The sequence below is a fragment of the Alosa pseudoharengus genome, unplaced genomic scaffold, assembly GCF_046254945.1.
Source record: "Alosa pseudoharengus isolate Yale_2024_CS ecotype anadromous, Long Island Sound unplaced genomic scaffold, YU_APseudo_1.1 YU_APseudo_1.1_scf_8, whole genome shotgun sequence".
Taxonomy (NCBI): Eukaryota; Metazoa; Chordata; class Actinopteri; order Clupeiformes; family Clupeidae; genus Alosa; species Alosa pseudoharengus.
In genome coordinates this window covers 20963386-20983909 of record NW_027468870.1, presented here as the reverse complement: position 1 = coordinate 20983909, position 20524 = coordinate 20963386, and the positions used below count along the sequence as shown (strand labels likewise).

General features: G+C 42.8%; 1 protein-coding gene across 2 annotated transcripts; it reads right to left on the bottom strand.

Moving 5' to 3' along the window:
- Positions 1 to 387: 387 nt before the first annotated feature.
- galnt10 (UDP-N-acetyl-alpha-D-galactosamine:polypeptide N-acetylgalactosaminyltransferase 10 (GalNAc-T10)) lies at positions 388 to 19774 on the bottom strand. 2 transcript variants are annotated; one of them, XM_076275039.1, is made up of 12 exons: positions 19482 to 19774; positions 14241 to 14319; positions 13216 to 13354; positions 12522 to 12688; positions 8848 to 9033; positions 8423 to 8606; positions 6170 to 6287; positions 5542 to 5649; positions 3993 to 4214; positions 3643 to 3759; positions 2309 to 2458; positions 388 to 1614 (listed from the first exon to the last, which is right to left on the bottom strand). In XM_076275039.1, exons 1-12 carry the CDS (start codon positions 19641 to 19643, stop codon positions 1450 to 1452), a joined length of 1797 nt encoding a protein of 598 aa, XP_076131154.1. In that variant the 5' UTR covers positions 19644 to 19774; the 3' UTR covers positions 388 to 1449. The 2 variants fall into 2 exon arrangements, with proteins under 2 accessions (XP_076131154.1, XP_076131155.1); XM_076275040.1 differs by having other exon boundaries at positions 14241 to 14316.
- Between the last annotated feature and the right edge of the window lie 750 nt (positions 19775 to 20524).

The following is a 20524-nucleotide window of genomic DNA, read 5'->3' as shown; positions in this document are numbered from 1 at the left end:
CATATGCTGAATTAAAACTTAAACCAGCTAGAGGATTTGCATCAATTTGACACTGATCTCCATTTTGCCCCTCCATATGTCTCTGCAAGACCTTTAAGATCGCTCCACAATCTCTTTCCATAACCAATTTGGTTTCTATAAAGAGATGCAGCCAGTGTTTCTTACCAATGTAGACCCTCTAAACTCAATAAAGCAAGACACACACACACACACACACACACACACACACACACACACACACACACACACACACACACACACACACACACACACACACACACACACACACACACACACACACACACACACACACACACACACACACACACACACACACACACACACACACACACACACACACACACACACACACACACACACACACACACACACACACACACACACACACACACACACACACACACACACACACACACACACACACACACACACCTTGTGTGCTCCACTGCAGAGAAAGCATACTTGCTGAAGCTGTTTATAAGCTGTAAGGCACTGTGGCTTCATTCTACCTCACTAGCCATTTAAAAACCTTGCATTGTTTTCACTACACATCAGAGTAATGGGATACCGAGAGTGTTTTTTGATTTTGAATTCATCTTTATCACAGACACAGATTTAGGGTAAACCCGAGCCTTGGGAATTGGGACAGAAATGAAGGCTCAAGACCTGATGGAGATACAGTATGACGTCCATCCTCATCTTTCTAGACTGTTCTGTGCCCCATTTCTGTGGTGCTGACCGCCATGTTGTTTGGGAAAGAGAGAGAAAATGGAGGGAATAAGGAAGGAAGGGAAGAAAGAAGGAAAGTAAATAAAAGGAGAGACAAACACCCTTTCAGGCCACTATGAGGGCCTCAAACTCACGTGTTGGCATCTGGGCTGGGTTACTGCATGGAAGGAACACATACTGTAGGAAAGGAAAGGTTAGCGAAAATGAAGAGAAAAACCTTGACATCCACTGTACACAATGCCCACCTTCTGTGTGGTCAATCAATACTGACACACTAGGATGGACAAGGTAGCAGAAAACACAATAAGGAAATCAAAAGATGGTCTTGGGGCCATGGAGGAGAAACCGTGATCAAAAAAAAGTGTCTTCTCCTCGAAAAGAAGAAGGAAACGGCAGGACCACATGTTGAGGGACACATCCATGGAGATGAAGCCGAGAGACCAATCAGTGGGAAGAGCCACACACACACGGGACAAACCCGAGTGGAAAAGCCAGCGCCCGACCGTGTCAGAGGAGATGGGAGGATCTGATTGGGCGAGCCGGAGCAGTGTCCATTATTCACCAATCTTACCTGGTGTCTTCGCTTAATAAACACGCCCTGTCCATCACTCCCCCATCCCCATTGTGTTGTCCACTGTCTCGCTCGGCACTACTTTGTATTGCTGGTTGGTCATGTCAGTCCTGGTCAATCAGTTCTGGTCAGTGCTGGTTGAGGTTGAAGCGCTCGAGCACAGAGGAGTTGGTCTTCTCAAACTGCCAGTGCTGGCTGGGAGCGAGGGGGTCACAGGTGTTCATGAACACACGCTTCTCAGCAGCGTTGCTCTCTACGCAGCTGTTACTGATGGGGTGGTACAGACTCTTATCCTGCAGAGAGGGAGGGAGGACAGAGGAGGCCAAACTGGAGTTGTGATTTGAAAACATAAAACAATACTTTACATAGTGTGACCACAACGAACAAAAGAAAGAAAAAAAAAAAACAACTCAACCTTTAAAACATAAAACAAGTTTACAAGATGTGTGTACTTCAACAACTCCCTTTCTGCATTATGTATTACCCACTACATGTCCTAGTCATATGGAAGAGAAGGCCCTTCATTTAATACCATAAGCTCCCCTATATTAACCCTGCTGCTGGTAGCCAAGCTTACATTAACTAAAATATCCCTCCCACCTGTATTTGGATGACACCTCAGGAGAAAAAAAAACTTTAATCAATAAAAACAAGAGTCCCATTTTCAGTTCAGTTACTTAATTACAGTGTACTTACAACATTTAACTTCTCATGGACGTAATAGGTTAGAAGACATTTCAAACCATAACCTAGTACCTTAAATTAACCATAACCCCAGATACCCCCTGTAACAACAAGTACTAGTAAAAATGCAATGATCTATCAATTAATTTTGTATTAAGCACAGAACACCTAAATAACCATACAAGAGGTGGGCCTGTAAATGTCTTATAACCCTCAACATCATCTTGACATGATATATAATGTAGTACTGTTTATATACTGTAGTTCATGTTTATAAAAGCATGATATGGAAGCTTTAGCTACCTTCCTGTAGCGCCAGTGCTGGTTGCCCTTCATGCCGTGGCAGTCGTAGAGCGTGACGGGGCTGTTGTGGGAGATGGCGTCGAAGCAGACCTTCTTGGTGTGCAGCGGGTCGCCCACACGAATGTCCTCACGCCAGCCAAACGTGAACACCTGCAGCGACACACATGAGCCTTCACTTACAACACAGAGAACAGGGCTTCCCTTAGAACCCTCACACAGAACAGGGCTTCCCCTGCAGCCCTCACAACACAGAGAACAGGGCTTTTCCTAAGAACCCTTACTTACAACACAGAGAACGGGGTTTCCCTTAGAACCCTCACTTACAACACAGAACAGGGCTTTCCCTGCAGCCCCCCATCATTACATTTGGACATCTTTGAGCTGGGCCATGGTGGTGTTTTTGAGGTGGGTAAATGTCTTAATACAAAAGTAATGCAAAGGAAAGAAAAATGAGCTAAAAAAATAGGATCACATGACTTCAATGAACTGACAGGTCACCAAGCCTATTACTATATTTCCATGGCTGTGTCTCAAACCGTGGTCACTACGGACGGAAGTGCTCAGTGCACACTAGCAATGTACTGACGGAAGTATGCAGATTTAAACCCAGCCCCATTGCTGTGTCTCAAATTACCTACTTGCACACTTCAAATAGTGTTTAAGTATATAGTGCAGATATTGGGACAATACTAACCATCGAAAAGTGGGCACAACGCAAGTAAGCGGTAAGTGTACTGGTGGAAGTATGCGGTTTTTGACACAGCCCATGTGTTTCTGACACGATATGTTTTCATAATGCACCTCAGATGTTAGTCAGAGCCCCCTTGTGGCAGACTGTGTGTCCTGGTACTGATAATGTTAACACAGCCTCAGACACTCCTACTGTATAAACTGTCACTGCCAGACATGATCCAGATAGATCCTTCTGGGGTAATGATTTTTAATCATAGGGGACAATGATAAATGATAAATAAAACACTGTTTTAAATGCTCCTATTGTTTTGGACCATGTTATAATTGGTCATGATCATATTTTTTGAGCGAGAGCATATTTTAACTAATTTAAGGATAGATTCACTATATTTGTACACTGTATTTACACTAATTAATTGTGTGTGATAGTGTCCATTCCAAATTTAATTAAGTGTGTGTGTTTGTGTGCATTCTGAATTTAATAAAGTGTATGTAAGTGTATGTGTGTGTGAGTGTCCATTCTGAATTTAATAAAGTGTATGTGTGTGCATGTGTCCCCATTCTGAATTTAATAAACTGTGTGTGAGTGCATGTGTGTGTGTGTGTGTGTGTGTGTGTGTGTTGGTGTCCAATTTCCTCACCTGTCCGTGGGTCCAGCCGGAGTCTCCGTGTCCTTTGCCACACACCTCCAGCTGCACAGGTGAGCCAGAGGCAAAGTGCTTGGTCTCCATACACAAGCCAGAGCCCACGTTCTTCAGCTGCACACATGCACACACAATGTTAACACAACATTAATGTCATACTTTTAATTTGCAATTACAGTCTTAGTTAAAGATGTACACCGGACAGACAACTCAATATTGCAAACCCATGACGTAAAGTAACATATTTGCCCCCGGCCTATGGTGTTAGTGTTGCGAAACCCGTAACGTAACGTAACTTAACATATTTGCCCCAGGCCTATGGTGTTAAGTGTTGCAAGTGAGCGTACCTGTCCCCAGGCTGCAGCGGGCGGCTCCACAGGTGGGTAGTGGAGGGCCAGGTCCCACGCCACCTCCGTCATGAACCATTTGAAGTTCTTGCAGTGCAGCCGTGAGCGCAGCTCCTTCTGGGCGGTGGTGTCTCCGGGAGAGAGGTGTCGGTACTCCGGCCGGCGCTGGTAAATGTACTCCGCATACTCGTCCATCCACACCTCAGCCACACGCTTCAGGTTCTACAGAAGGAGAAGTAGAGGTTACTGAGTAACTGATATTTAGCAGACACAGACTCGCAATGGTAGGTTTGGGAATGGAATTTGGGCTGACTGATTGTCAGGTTGGCCACTACCGCTGCTCGACCCGCAAGACAGACAGACACACACACACACGCACACATACATACAGAGACACACACACACACACACACACACGCGCAGAGACAGTGTTGTGCATTCACATTGTTACCCTGTTTACAGTCCATGAATCTGTTTTTTTTTTTTTTTTTAAATTACATTCTAGAAGAGATGCCGCACACTGTCCATTCCGCATGCAAATATTTATTAGAATAAAACACAACGTTTCGGTCTCAGACCTTCATCAGGTAAATTCCTGTATTATATTCTAATAAATATTTGCATGCGGAATGGACAGTGTGCGGGATCTATTCTAAAACCACTGATCTACGACCTATGGTCATCTCCAATGCACCTCTCCTCAAAAAAGAAGTGTGCAAAAGCTTTCCCACTTTAAATGATATTCTACACCGTTTCATGTATTTTCCTGTAATGGCTGTGTGTGGTGCTGGGATTATGACAATTATGTGACCTGAATCTGAATGAAGCCAAAAGGCAGCAGAGAGCTGCCTGTGTGAACTTGAGAAAAAGCACTCCGCCTTACTTAGCCCGTACTGTTTAATGGCCAAGTCACAACTACTATTCTTTAGTAAAGAAGTAACAGCTTACTCTAACTGCATGCGAGCGCCACAATGAAACATAGCACTGACGGCTCCTACACACAGTTGCGTGCGTTGCAGTGCTGGAGACGCATCCCATTCACTTTACATGGGCTCACGTCATCCGTTGCCGCACTGAATTGTGGGTCCGTTGCGTCGCGTTTCTCCCGCCGCTCGCGTTGAGAAGTTCAGCTGTTGCTGCACCGACAGACGGCACCGGCCAATCAAGCCAATCGACGGACGGCACTAACCAATCAAATTACGGTTATACTTCAAGTCATTTGCATAGCTACCGTCGGGAACACCCATTGGCATGCGTTGACGGAACGCAACTGTGTGTAGAAGCCCTAAGTGCTCTCTGTCCACACTGAATCTGTCAAATATGGCGTTTTTATTTAGTCATGTTTCTCATTCACTCATTAGCAGAACAATGAGAGCGACAGAAAAGATAAAGAGACGCAGCGTCCGCCAAATGTTCTACTCAAAATGTCTCGCCACATCGCGCTGTACAGTACTGCGTCGTGTTTCGTCCCGTTAGTTTGCTTCAATTGAAAACAATGAAACGTAATCGCATTGCGTGCAATTAGGACACGGTGTAAGGGTGTGCTTACCTTGGCTAGGCTGACACCTCCGGGAACCTTGTATGGCACATATTTCCTGTAGATGTGTCCAACTCTAGAGCAGGGGATGTCCTCCATTCGACCCCCACACATCCACACCTTACATGAAGGGGGATTGAAAAAAGGACAGAAAGAGCGGGAGAGAGAGGGACACAACACAGTGATGTTGACAGTACCATAAACTGAAGCCAACATGACTGGCAAACAAACTAAAGCGTCTTCAAAGCTCATCTCAAGACCTTTCTGTGTCACTTCTCATCTCCCGCCACTGCATAGACTCATTATAAATGCATTTTTTTTCTTTGTTTGTTTTTGTGTTGTCTTGCTCTGTGTGTGCTCTGTTTGTGTTGACTTTGTAAAGTGACCTTGGGTCTGAGAAAGGTGCTATATAAATAAAATGTATTATTATGATTATGATTATTATTATAAAGCAATCGGCTCTATTCCATGCTATGTCTAGAGCTTTCTCATCAATGTAGGCTGTAAAGACTGACAAATAGTAGTAAAATGTGCAAAGTCAGATTTTTTTCAATACACTCATTGGCTTAATTCTGCAATCCTGAATCGTGCAATACCATCCTGGTGTGTGTGTGTGTGTGTGTGTGTGTGTGTGTGTTACCTTGAATGAGATCTCATACTGCTCGCCTCCCCAGATTTCTAGTCCCGTGTCATATCCTCCCAGCTCCCAGAACCACTTCCTGTCCACAGCAAACAGACCGCCAGCCATCACAGGGGACCTGCAGGACATAAACACATATTGGTATTACACACATGCACACACGCACGAACGCACACACGCGCACGCACACACACTAGCAGAGTGTCACAGAATTATCCACAGAATCATCCAGAAAAAAAAACACAAATCATTCAGTGGATTTCTGATGAGACATACAACAGGGTCAAACACAAACATTTCAAAATGGATCACTTTATTACACACACACACGCACAGACCAGCAGCAGAGTGTCACCAGTGTTGACAGAATTATACACGGAATCATCCATCACTTTTTTACTATTTTGTTTTTAACCATTTTTTTAGGTATGTTTTATGAGCCTCTCTCATTATTCTTTTCCCTGGGAGGTGAGAGAGGGGCACTGTAATTGGATTCAAATTGGGTTCAAATTTCTACAGCATGATCATCTGGACATGGCAGATGTTACAATTTGGTTTTACACGGGTCTGACTGTTCTTGTTTATATAAAAAGGTAACTTTTCCCCTTTGGTTTTACACTGTTCTGACTGTTATTGTTTACATACGAAGTCACTTCTCCCTTGATACATTTTTCTACAAATAAATTCACTTTTGCCCTAGAAAGAATGAAGAGTGATAACCACAGAGTCAGTCCTGCAGGGCTGCCCAAGATCTGACTCATGTGCAGGCAGACGGACGTGGCCACCCAAACAACACCCTGATAAAAGGTGACTCAATGTTACAATGCTTTATTTACAGTGGCAACAAGGTACTGTCCCCCATTTTCTCTGTAGCATAACTTGCTTATACCTGCAGGTGTTTTTTTGTTGCTGTTGATGATTTGTTTGTTTATGCTTGACTGGGATGGGGAAACACACACAACTCAACAATTCAGATTTGTCCTGAACAAAGAAATCAAAGCACATGGCCAATAGAAGTTCAGGTTGAAGGTAAGGTCAGTTTGTGATAATTCACGTTGGGACAGGAGCTGAAACGCAGAAATCCCTCTGATATATAAAGAAGTGGCTTTGGCAAAACATCACACAACATCCGGAGTGATCTCCAACTGATTGCTAAGTGATTAGTAATGTCAGCAGTGTGATTACCCATGGCCTGGTTGTATCAGTAGAATATGCAAATTACACTGTTGAGTGTCACCAAAAGTAGTTCAACTTGAATCAATGTTTCAATCAATGGTCTGTTCCTAGTGTGCTAGTTCAGCAGGGGTGATTTGAACATTCTAACAGAAGATTATGTTCCGCAACAACATAAGGTTATAAAATTCCATATTGAATTCAATGAATCCAGAGCCTAGGCTCTGAATGAACCCTGATATTCTTTAGAATGTTCAATTTCCAACATTCTGACAGTTATTGGCTGAAGGGTTAATGCTAGAGAGATCACTCGTTCAGTTGTAGAACCACATGAAACAACAGAAAAATGTGCAGATATTATCACTGGGGCTGAAGGGGGAGCAGGGGAATGGCATCCTGCCTGATATAAATGGGGGGGGGGGGGGCATCCTCCCTTTCCCTTGTACATCTACCATCATCACCATGGATATATAATAACATAACAATGGATGTAGTCATTGTCTAATGTTGAGGAGTGTAATAGACCATCCCCTTGATTTTTCTAAATACCGTGATCTCTGCCTGTAGGGATGGTTACCGCTGGGGTCAGTGGTACTCACTTCAAAGGACTCACTGGTGTCAGTCAGTAGTACTCACTGGAGTCAGTCAGTAGTACTCACCCAAAGGACTCACTGGTGTCAGTAGTACTCACTCAAAGGACTCACTGTAGTCAGTCAGTCAGTACTCACTCAAAAGACTCATGAGGGTCAGTAATACTCACTCAAAGGACTCATGAGGGTCAGTAATACTCACTCAAAGGACTCATGAGGGTCAGTAATACTCACTCAAAGGACTCATGAGGGTCAGTAATACTCACTCAAAGGACTCATGAGGGTCAGTAATACTCACTCAAAGGGCTCATGAGGGTCAGTAATACTCACTCAAAGGGCTCATGAGGGTCAGTAATACTCACTCAAAGGACTCATGAGGGTCAGTAATACTCACTCAAAGGACTCATGAGGGTCAGTAATACTCACTCAAAGGACTCATGAGGGTCAGTAATACTCACTCAAAGGACTCATGAGGGTCAGTAATACTCACTCAAAGGGCTCACTGGTGTCGCTGTTCTGCAGCTTTGAGGGGATGGGGATGCGCTTGTAGTACATCTCCCAGTCAAACGCCCCGCGCATGGCATCCCCGGCCTGCGTCTCGTAGCCAAAGTTATCGTGGTCGATCACATCGATCATCGGGCACACGATCGTCTTACGGTTCTGGGCAATACGGTCTGTTGACAGAGAGTCACAGAGAAATGAGTATTAAGGAGAAATAAACAAATATGTACAATGTCACAATTACATCATCCGCTATAAACAGTTATTAGTTTACACTATTGACTTATTAGTTAAATCTCAACAAATCTATCAAGATTTGTTAATTTGTTCTTCTCCCAGCAAATACTGTTTGCATTGATGTTTAAAATACTGTATGCCACTGGAACAGTGGCCACCTGGATGGGGACCACGCACCAAGCAGAGGGGGCAACCAGTTCACGTTGGCCTCGCAGTGTGAGTCCAGGAAGGTGATGACTTCACCCTTGGCCGCAGCCGCCCCAAGCAGACGTGTCCGGATCAGTCCTTCCCGTTTCTTGGTGCGCAGGATGCGGACCTTTGGCAGCCGAGCCATGTAGTCCTCTAGAGAAGACTTCAGATGCTCTACGAAGAGGGAAACAGAGGAGCGCATCAGTGGCCAGTGTGTGTGTGTGTGTGTTGTGTGTGTGTGTGGCTGAGTGTGTGTGTGTGTGTGTGTGTGTGTGTGTGTGTGTGTGTGTGTGTGTGTGTGTGTGTGTGTCAAGTCAAGTCAAGTCAAGTCAAGTTTATTTATATAGCGCATTTCATACAGAGAGGTCATTCAATGTGCTTTACATAAACAAAACCAAACAATAATAACAAATAAAAGCATAGAAGGGCAATATAGTCAAAGAATAGTTAAAAGGTAAAATAATAAAAACAAAAACATAAGACACATGGTAAAATCATTTAAAAATAAAGAATAATTAGTAAGCAAAAACAAAGGCAAAGTAGTAATAAAAGTAATAAAAAAAAAATAGTAATAAAAAAGTAATAAAAGACAAAGTAGAATAATTATCAAGGCAGATTCAGAATTTGTAACTCGGCACAGATAGCAGAAAGCATCTGAGAACAGTTTGGTCTTAAGTCTAGATTTAAAACTGGCTACAGTTGGGGCCTTTTTGATGTCATCCGAAAGTTGGTTCCACAGCTGAGCCGCATAGCAGCTAAAAGCTGCTTCACCATGTTTAGTTCTAACTGTAGGTTTTACGAGCAGGTTTTTCACCTGGGACCTGAGAGGACGAGAAGGTGTGTACTGCTGAAGCATGTCTGACAAGTATTTAGGTCCTGCTCCATTTACTGATTTATAAACAAGCAATAGTGCTTTAAAGTCAATTCTGTGACTTACTGGAAGCCAGTGCAAGGACTTAAGAATTGGAGTAATGTGGTCAGTTCTTTTAGTTTTTGTTAAAATCCTAGCTGCTGCATTTTGTATCACCTGAAGCTGTTTAATAGTCTTTTTAGGAAGGCCTGTGAACAGTCCATTGCAGTAATCAACTCTGCTGGAGATAAATGCATGAATGAGTTTTTCTAAGTCATGTTTTGACATCAGCCCTCTGAGTTTGGCAATATTTTTGAGGTGGTAAAAAGCTGATTTAGTTATCGCTTTCATGTGGCTGTTGAAATTTAGATCACTGTCAATTAATACACCAAGATTTTTAACAGTATCCTTTGCCTTCAACCCTTTTGTGTCAAAGAGTGGCAACCCTAAGTCTTTCCTCATTTTTACCAAATATAATTACTTCAGTTTTTTCTTTGTTCAGCTGAAGAAAATTTTGAGACATCCAGGTGTTGATTTATTCTATACACTGACACATAGATTCAAGAGGACCATAGTCGTTTGGTGATAGAGCTAAGTAAATTTGTGTGTCATCTGCATAGCTATGATATGAAATCAAATTATTTTGAATGATTTGTCCAAGTGGGAGCATATAGAGGTTGAATAATAGTGGCCCCAAGATCGACCCCTGGGGAACACCACAGGTCAAGGACGTTGGTGTTGAGGTACAGTTTCCGATGGCAACAAAGAAGCTCCTTTCTTGTAGATATGATTTTAGCCAGCTGATAACTATGCCTGTAAATCCAACCCAGTGTTCTAGTCTGTGTAGTAAAATATTGTGATCAACAGTGTCAAATGCTGCACTAAGATCCAGTAGCACTAGGACTGATGTTTTACCTGAATCTGTGTTGAGGCGTATGTCATTGGAAACTTTAATGAGAGCTGTTTCAGTGCTGTGATTTGCCTGAAAACCAGACTGAAAGTAATCAAAATACCCATTTGATGTTAGGAAGGTGGTTAATTGATTAAAGACTACTTTTTCAATAATTTTGCCAATAAAAGGTAGATTGGATATGGGCCTGTAATTGTTTAGCATGGAGGCATCCAGGTTATTCTTCTTGAGAAGTGGCTTTACAACAGCTGTTTTCATTGACTTAGGAAAAGTGCCAGACAGCAGTGATACAGTGTGTGTGTGTGTGTGTGCATGGACCCAACTCGAAACGATCTGAGGCAGAACTCCGATGGGCTACCACCACCATGGTCAAGTATGTGAGGTACGTTAAAATTCGGCAAACAGTGGCGAACATTCGTGGCGAATCTATTTCCTCTGAACGGTTAAATTTGAACAATTTGGTATAAACATTCCATAGACTACTGAAGTTAGCCTACAAAAAAGCTGCCATCTTTGAGATCCGGTATCTTATCTAACATGGGGATTTTGAATTATGGCACCTGGTAAACTCTCGCCGGGACATATAAGCCTGAAATGCAGACATAATGTCATAATCGTTAGAAGTCATAATCACAATTAATCGATTAATTGCACAGCCCTAATGCTTGGTGCCCCTAGACCAAGGTGTGAGTCTAACACTGCAAGCTCAAGCACCGCACTGGCCTATGCTTCAACCTGCACACTTGCAGAGGTCTACTCACTGCACAGACACAGCTATCCCCCACACACAGTTACCGCACTCACCAGCTACCGAACACACACACAGCTACCGCACACACACACACAGCTACCGCACACACACACACAGCTACCGCACACACACACACAGCTTCCGAACACACACACAGCTACTGCTACGGACACTAACGACCTGTGCCTGCAGCGTTGGGGTTTAGACTCCTTGCTGGCAGTGCGTGTTGAAGTCCAGTGACAGTCCAGGTAACATTATAAGAAGGTCTCAAGGGCCCTCATGACTTGTTTTGGTGACGGTCTAATTGTTTGAAATACATTCATAGTACCATACAATGTGTGTGTATACACACGGTATCAAACAAGTAAAGCTGTAACCAACAAACAAGTAAACCACCACCAATATTTCTGTCACTTATTTGTGGAGTGTGGTGCAGCAGCATAAACATCAATGCCTGACAATTGGTCGGCCTGGGTTCGATTCCAAAAAACACAGCTGCGAGTCCATGTTGCTTTGGATAAAAGTGTCTGTTAAATATCATTTGGATAAAAGTGTCTGTTAAATATCAATCAACTTTATCTTTAACCTATCTTTGACTTATCAACACTGAGGAACATAAGCACGCCCAGATCACTTTTCAACTCTGAGCGTTCAACTCCAACGCCTCACTCCATTTTTTAAACCAGTAATCCATGACCTACTCCATGCATCTGTGAAGATTCAACCATCTGATTAATGAAAAAGCAATCACTTCCCACACACACGCATACACACACACAGACTATGCTGGCCTAATCCATCACTTTCCACTCGCGTGTTCAGCCTGTTGACCTACTGAATGCCACCGTGCTATATTACGCTTTTATAATCTGTCCCGGTCATATCCGATTTCTCTGCTCACAGCCTCACTGGACTGGTATTCCCAGAAGGTGTTGCTGGGAATTTTTTGATGAAATTTCAGGGAATATTCAGCATTTTAACATTAATCTCTGCATAATCTTTCTGTATATGTATGTATGTAGTGTATGTAGTGTGTGTGTGTGTGTGTGTGTGTTTGTGTGTGTGTGTGTGTGTGTGGGTGTGTGGGTGTGTGGGTGAGTGTGGGTGTGTGGGTGTGTGTCCTTTTTGCTCGGATCATTACGGGTGCAGACCTTTATCGCTGAAGTCATCCACCAGAATGATCTCTGCGATGAGCTGTGGAGGTGACCGATTGAGAATGCTATGGACAGTCCTGAGCAGCGATGACCATCCCTCGTTATGGAAGGGGATCACAACACTGGTGTTTGGAAGCTTCTCAGAGTACAGTTTAGTCTTACAGCTGAAACAGACACACATAACACAGAGACAAGAGTAAATACACACATAACTAACACACATGCACATAAGTACACATATTCGCTATGAAGACACAGCAGTTGAGCAGTTGGGTTTGGGAGCTTCTCCGAGTACAGTTTAGTCTTAACAGCTGAAATATTAAGATGCTTATTCACTATGACACATAACATGAGTTAATTACTTAAGCAATACATCACACCAGCTATACCAAACCAGCACAGTTATACTGCTATACCAAAATCAGCACAGTTCAGCTTAAGTGTGAATGTTGTAGTTGAAGAAATCAAGTAGCTTTCAGTTCAGGTAACAGTGACATCTTGTAATTAGCAGCAAGCCAAAAGGGCAAGCCAATACATAATATAATACATTTTTGTTGTGTACAACAAAGCGAAAACATTCAACATTTAAAACTCATGGATCATGGATGGGACCATGGATTCGGTCCTGGACAAATGCTAAGGCCTGGCCAGTGGAATAAATGTTGGTGACCGAGGACAAGCTCAGACTCACTTTGGATGTCGGATGTCAGGTACCGATCTGTTGAGTGATATTCTGTCGCTGACGTAAATATTGAAGCCATTCTCGCGGTACGCCAGATCCACACGATCCGCATCCGTCAGGGGAAATGGTTTACCCTGTTCTCCATTACCTACACACACACACACACACACACACGCGCACACACGCACACGCACACGCACACGCACACGCACACGCACACACACACACACACACACAAATGAAAGCAGTCAATTCAACAGTTCAACACTTAAAACACAGTTGCATGAAGCATAGAGGGTCAGAGGGTCGAACAAATTTGATTTAACAGATCACATTCTTGTCATTTGTGATGAAAAACAAATAAAAGAAAACAAATTAAAAAAAAAGAAATGCAAATAAAATAAAGAGGCTTCAGTGCCTAGCATTCTTTGCCTAGCATTCTTTGTCGGGCTGTAAGCATGAGACACACACAAGCAGACCAGCTGAATGAAAAAAACATCTGAGAACTTCGGTCACTTCACACTTCACAAAGTATCCTTTTGCTATTTTTCGCATCTATAAAACTATGGGTCCAAATTCTACCGAATTCAGAGTCCCCAAGATGAGGAGAATATCAGGCCGCCAGAATATCAGGGAGAGGACCAAGCTGTGCATACAGCACCAGCTGTGAGCCCACCAGCAAACATGAGAAAGAATCTCACTGATGCTCCTCTCTGCAAACGCTTTACAGCCTTTACATCATTTATAACGTCACTGTGTTTTCCAAAATAAGAATATTCTACAAAAGATTATTGAAGGTATTTATAATGCCTTTTACAACAAATTGCTACACACAAAGGTTCTTAAAGATTAGAACTAAAGTTACTTAATTGCATTTTATGGGGAAGGATTCTAACGATTTAAACTAGGTTTACTGACATTGTTGCACTTCAGCCTGGGAAAAAGATTATGCTTAGTAAAATGTATTGCATTATACAGTTCAAACAAAAGAGGGGCTGTAAACCCGAGGGCGGAGGGCGAAACGGGCTCCACACCTGTTCGTGCTGCGTCCCTTCTGATGGTCTCGTAATCGTGCCAGTCTTTCCTCCGCAGTCCGTCCCTCCGCAACGCCTGCTGCAGCCAGAGACAAACACACACACAATCAAATACAAATATTTACCCAACGCCAGCCACAGCAAACACAGGCCCTTTCAGCACAGTGCCAATACACCCGCAGAACACACAGATACAGGCCATCAAAGCTGTACTGTTACAGCCGGCCAGTAGCCTATTTCTCACCACAAGGGTAAATACAATCTTCTGTTGACCTACATGTTGAGTTTCATGAACAAAAAGAGTGTCATTGTTCGGTCAGTCATTCCAAACTATGCTTAAAACCCAAATGAATGTAAAAACATTGAGCCGATATTTACCACAATCTTAATCATTTATTTTTAAAACATAACAGTAGGTCGAAAAATACTGTGCAAAACTCATCAGTCTCAGAGATGGACTGCCGTGTCAAAAGCAGGTCTTATCACCACCAGACACAGAGTTGTTGAGTGTGAGTTCAACAGGTGGGGATATAAAGCATTTACGACATGCAGTAATTTGCAAACATTCTGAGCTTTACCCAGGTTCCTGGAGTGAACTTGGGTAGTAGAGGAGGTATTCTATAATCTATGTGTAGAGCTAACTGCTTAGCATCTGACCTGGCTGCAGACAGTTTTCTGAAGTGCATGGATTAAAAAATCCCACAAGGCTGCAATGTTATCCTGTAATCACACACAGACCTGCGCTACTAGATGGTGAATCACATTTTCCACATTTAAAGCTGCGATGGGCTCTGCTCGTCCCCTGCTTGACAGAATCTCAGAATCGCACATTCCCATTACAGGATTTGCCGTTACTTTCAAATCAGGGGAACCAGCAACCGGTTCCATTTTCATCTCATGTAGTAGAGCTTAACGTTTATCTCATGGACAAGAGCTCAAGTGTGGCAACCTTTTGACCTCCAGCAAATATGTTTGACACACGCTGTATCCAGGGCAGAAATTAATGGACTGGGACTCATGGACTGACTTCTGGGATCAAAAGCTTAAAGATTCCATATGCTAGTCACACTGTGCTTACAATCACCTTGCACTGTAAACTGACAATTGTTTTGAAACTGAAACTCAATAATAATCTTGTGAAAGCTAAAAACATTAAAATCATTCTGTCAGACAATGTTGGTGTTCTTCGACTTCGAGTGACACCAAGAGCTGAAACAATGGGCATGCATTCACTTCAGATAGCAGAGAAGTGTGCTGGTAGCTCTCAAACTCCTTTGAAGTGCTTGCACACTGTAAAGCTAACAAACATATCATTCTGTTACATCATCGAGAGATATCAGACAATTTAGAGAGACGCTCTAGCTGAAACAAATCTCATTCATTCTCTTTAAGGAGAACACCAGCAGACAACTCTACATTCTGAAGTACTTTCAGTCCACACACTGTAGCCTACAAAAACCTCTTGCTGAACTGTTGCAAGGCTCTCATTAAGCTGATGCAAGAAAGATGCTATTGGATGTTAAGCTGGGCACTTTCCAAATTTACCCATAGCGAGCTGTTTTTGTCAACATCATTAGCGCACAATACGTGTACACGCAAATTGCTTTCCTAATCTCCACAATCCTCACCAAAGCTTCACAGTATCTCTGCCACACACTTTATCCTCCAGAGAACAAAGTCCATCAGCTATCTCTTTACCGACCTTCTCCTTATCAGATGCTTCCGGTGAATTAGACCGCCACTGACCGGAGACTTCTCTCAAGAGGCCAGTGAATAAGAGTCAACTCTAACTTTCTGTACACAATCACAAAAACTCAAGATGACCATAGCACTGTACACATTACCACTGTCATCACTGACTTTATCCATATACCAGACCATTGATTTCCGAGTGTTATCTCCAGAACATGCCTAGTCCATGAACATGAACAAGAGTGAGTGTTGTTAAATAGACATGGTAATTAAAGGTAAGTTGTTAAATAGACATGGTAATTAAAGGTGCGTTGTTAAATAGACATGGTAATTAAAAGGTATGTTGTTAAATATACATGGTAATTAAAGGTGCGTTGTTAAATAGACATGGCAATTAAAGCTGCGTTGTTAAATAGACATGGTAATTAAAGGTGAACAGGACACCTGACAAGAGTATGATGACAGACCAATTTGGAACTACTAACATGTAGTGGATGGTAGGTTTTCAAAAAAAGTGTGGTCGATTGATATGTAATAATTTTGACACAGTTATTTGACACATGACTATTATCATTCATTAGCTTATATTTTCAATTGGGTCACTTGTGGACTATATAATATTCACCCTGTTCATCATTTGCCCTAGAAACGTTCTTTTGAGAATTTTGTTTGCGTCCCATATCATTTTAGGTTAATTCTGACTGAACACAGTTTCATCAAAACCAATATGCCACATGTGGCAGCTTACCATTAACCCAGCCATGGCATTGGCAGACAACATGGTGAATCCCCCAGATGACCAAATGGCCCCATGAAGTAGTACTACACGTCCACTGTCCTCAATTACGCTGCAGAGATGTAGGTCAGTTTAGATGCCTATGGCAAGCAAATCCCACTCTCCCTACCACATGGGAAAACTACACTCAAGGGCACTATGTCTGTTTATGTTTATATAAATTGTTTGTAGTACTACCTAGTATTATGTTCATGTATAGGCCTACACACTACAGACCGTTATATTCGGTGATAAGTGCGGTCACAATGTTTTTTTTTTCATTCTGCAATCCGACTTTCAGCCCGTGCTGTACTTTAACAATTTGTGTGAGCAAATGTGTGTCTATGTGCATCTATGAGTGTGGGTGCGAGAGTGCGGGTGCGAGAGTGTGTGTGTGTGTGTGTGTGTGTGTGAGAGTATGTGACTGAGTGTGTGAGAGAGAGAGAGAGAGAGAGGGATAGAGGCAGTGTCCACACATGAGAGTTTGTTCATCATGTATCAATAAGCACAGCGTACTATGCATTAATCTTGGAGCGTGAGATTAAGGCCGCCTGGCTGACAGCTTGGTGGGGCCGAGGTTAGAAAATGATCTATTTTAGAGGCTGTGTAATCTCTAATCTCTCCCATTTATCCTTATTGCAGAGGTCCGCAGCCCCCAGCTGGTAGATTGTCTGAACAGAGCGAGCAGTGAGTAACTCAAGTCACCTTGCGCGTTGTCAGCTGTAGGCTTATTTGGATGTACATTTGTCCACAGATTGGACAAATGAAGCAGAGAAGAGGGAATGAAGAGAGCAGAGGGAATGAAGTAGAGAACGTTCAGATTTCTACAATTGAATCCTTATTTATCATGACCTAAATCGAGAATATTCACAAAACTATTAACCCATAACCCACCAACACCAACTAAACAGCTTTGTTTTCAATTAGTTTTGAATTTAGTTAAATTTGGTTTAGTCACTTACTTAACACCCTGATAAAGGCTACGCTTGAATTGGTTGGCCACAATAACATGATATAAGATGTTCTGTCACCGACCATAAATAGTGTGTGTGTGTGCGTGCGTGCGTGCGTGCGTGCGTGTCCAATAAATACTAACCCATAGGCTATGGAGAGACTGAGGGAACATGACAAATGTGAAAAGAGCACAGTGATAAATAATCCAAGCCATTATCTCATTTTCACTTCTGTTTTGGATAAAGCAGGTGGCCAGGCCCTCTGTTAATTAATTCCCTGTGAGGCCATATACTGGTCAGGGCCATGTGTGCACTGCAGAAGAGGCGGACCCTGCTTCACTATGACAGATAATGTTTGTGTCATACGGTTTGTCTGGCCCCAGGACAAGACATTTTTAAAAATGTCTATCCGGATTACATGGTGTGGAAGGACACAGTGACCGAGCGAAGCGAGAGTAAGCGAGAGCGAGAGAGAGAGAGAGAGAGAGAGATTTGCATTTAGATCTACAGGCACTGCACCTGTCTCGTTTGGCCACAGTAGCTTCTCTGGAGTGGAACGTGCCTGCTCAGAGGCATACAGAGAAGCTCACACATTTGTATACACACAGAGGTCCCTGTCTTACACACACACACACACACACACACACACACACACACACACACACACACACACACACACACACACACACACACACACACACACACACACACACACACACACACACACACACACACACACACACACACACACACACACACACACACACACACACACACACACACACACACACACACACAAAACAGTGCTAGCTTAAGGCACATTGTATACTCGCCCCGTCAGGCAATCAGGCAGAGGAAAAGCAACTATGTGTGAATGTGTACAAATAGTCTTTCATGCCTGCTACACTTCCTAATGTTGCACCCCACCACTGACTTATCACCCTGTTTGCAAATTGCTCTAAATTCTCAATTCTTAAAACTAAATCTAAATAATTTTGGATGGAAAGCAGACAGCAACGTGAAGCCTTTTGTGAATTAAACAATGACGATAGAATAGGCAACCTGAACTAATCTAATGTCTCTGATGAAGTTCTGAGCGTATGATTAAATTCATGAGAAAGACAAAAAAAACATCCAACAGATTAAAACTTCACACGAAAGTTGGCTTTACAGTGACAATGCATGATGCGACTTAAAGATCTTCCCTAAACGGAACAAACACTAGGCTACACTTAGTACTTCTGAATGTACATTTGTCGTGCCATACTTTAGCTGGCCTGTCACTTAGGCAAAACAATTGAACTGTGTGTGCGAGCCAAAATAGCCTACTCTTACAACATCGAGCTATAATGCCATGTCGAGATGACTAAATAGGCAAGAGTGTCGTGTCACTAGCGATTATGACTTCCTGAACTAATTTGTCAATTTGTCAATATATTGGGTATGACAGTTCTACCTATGCAAGACTGCCAACACTTGTCACTGAAGCTGAGATCACTACGATGCAATAACTCATGCCAGTTTACTCATCACTAAAGCATAGCCAAAGATTATAGTTAACTTTATCAAGCGTCTCTGGCATAGCGTTAGCTACGTAGCTTCCTTGGTAAAACAAACTAAGATTCGAGGAGACACCCAGCACGAAGACTTCAACAAGTAGATAGATAGATAGATAGATAGATAGATAGATAGATACTTTATTGATCCCCAGGGGAAATTTAAGTCAATATAGCAATACAACAGCGGTAGCCTATCTTACAAACACGTCTCTACCCCTTCAACATAAACAATTCACACAAGGAATGTATAAGTAAGCCATACCTGCATGTGGGAGGAGATGTCGCCCGGTCTTTCAACTATTTCGGGCGAGTTTTCAAACATTCGGTCTCGATATAAAGACCACAACCCCACGTTAGGCAAAAAAAGAAGGGCTGCAATAAGCAAACCAGCAAACTGCAGCAATCTCTTCTCTTTCCGCCTCATTTTGGGGTCTGACTCGGTTCTCTCCGTACGTTGACAAGTCACGTCAAGTTGCTCCAGGTGGAATCAACTTCCTCCATAGACAGTAAAAGAAACACTTTCTCTCGCTCTCTCTTCGAAGGCTGCGCTTGAACCTTCTTTTACTGTCTTCTATGGCTTGAGTGCACGCACTTCCGCTAGAGGGAGCGGACCACTCTCTAACATAGGGGAGATCCAGGATGAAACTATTTCCTAGTTTAGAGTGGTGGGGATTATATCCAGCCGCTCAGTCTGTATGCTTTTATAATGTCATCACGATTTATATATCCTACTTTGGAGTCCGGACTATCATTACAGTCTCTCAAGAAAGAAAGACTATTTTAGGGAGAAAAAATAATGATGGGGTGACCAGGTTGGAGCACAGGCTCAGAGAAGGATGGCACATAGCTTAAACATGTGTAAAAAGTAAAACAGTAAATATTAAAACCTTAGATTCAATACTAAATGGCATATTATTAATAACCAAACTGTTAATTTTGTGTAGGGAGCCATTCAAAACAAGCAACTTGACACAGGCCTATGAAGTCGCACACAACTCTTTGTCTTTTCAACCAGTCGCCTATAAGAATGAAATTTCCCAATAACATAATTATGACCGCCGCTAGCGAAGCTAGCGAAGCGGTCATATAGGGATTGTCAAAGTTTTTTTTTTTTTTTTTTTTTTTTTTTTTCCGTCATCTACTTCCTGAAATTTTGGTCAACGATACCCGGGGCACCGAAACACCGGGGCACTTGAAATTTGGTGGGTATGTAGCCCCACTAGACTTTTACGGAAAAATTTCGTTTGGTCCCCGGGGGCCACTCCCCCTCCGCGCTGGGCCCCCCGAAACCCAAAAAATGCAGTT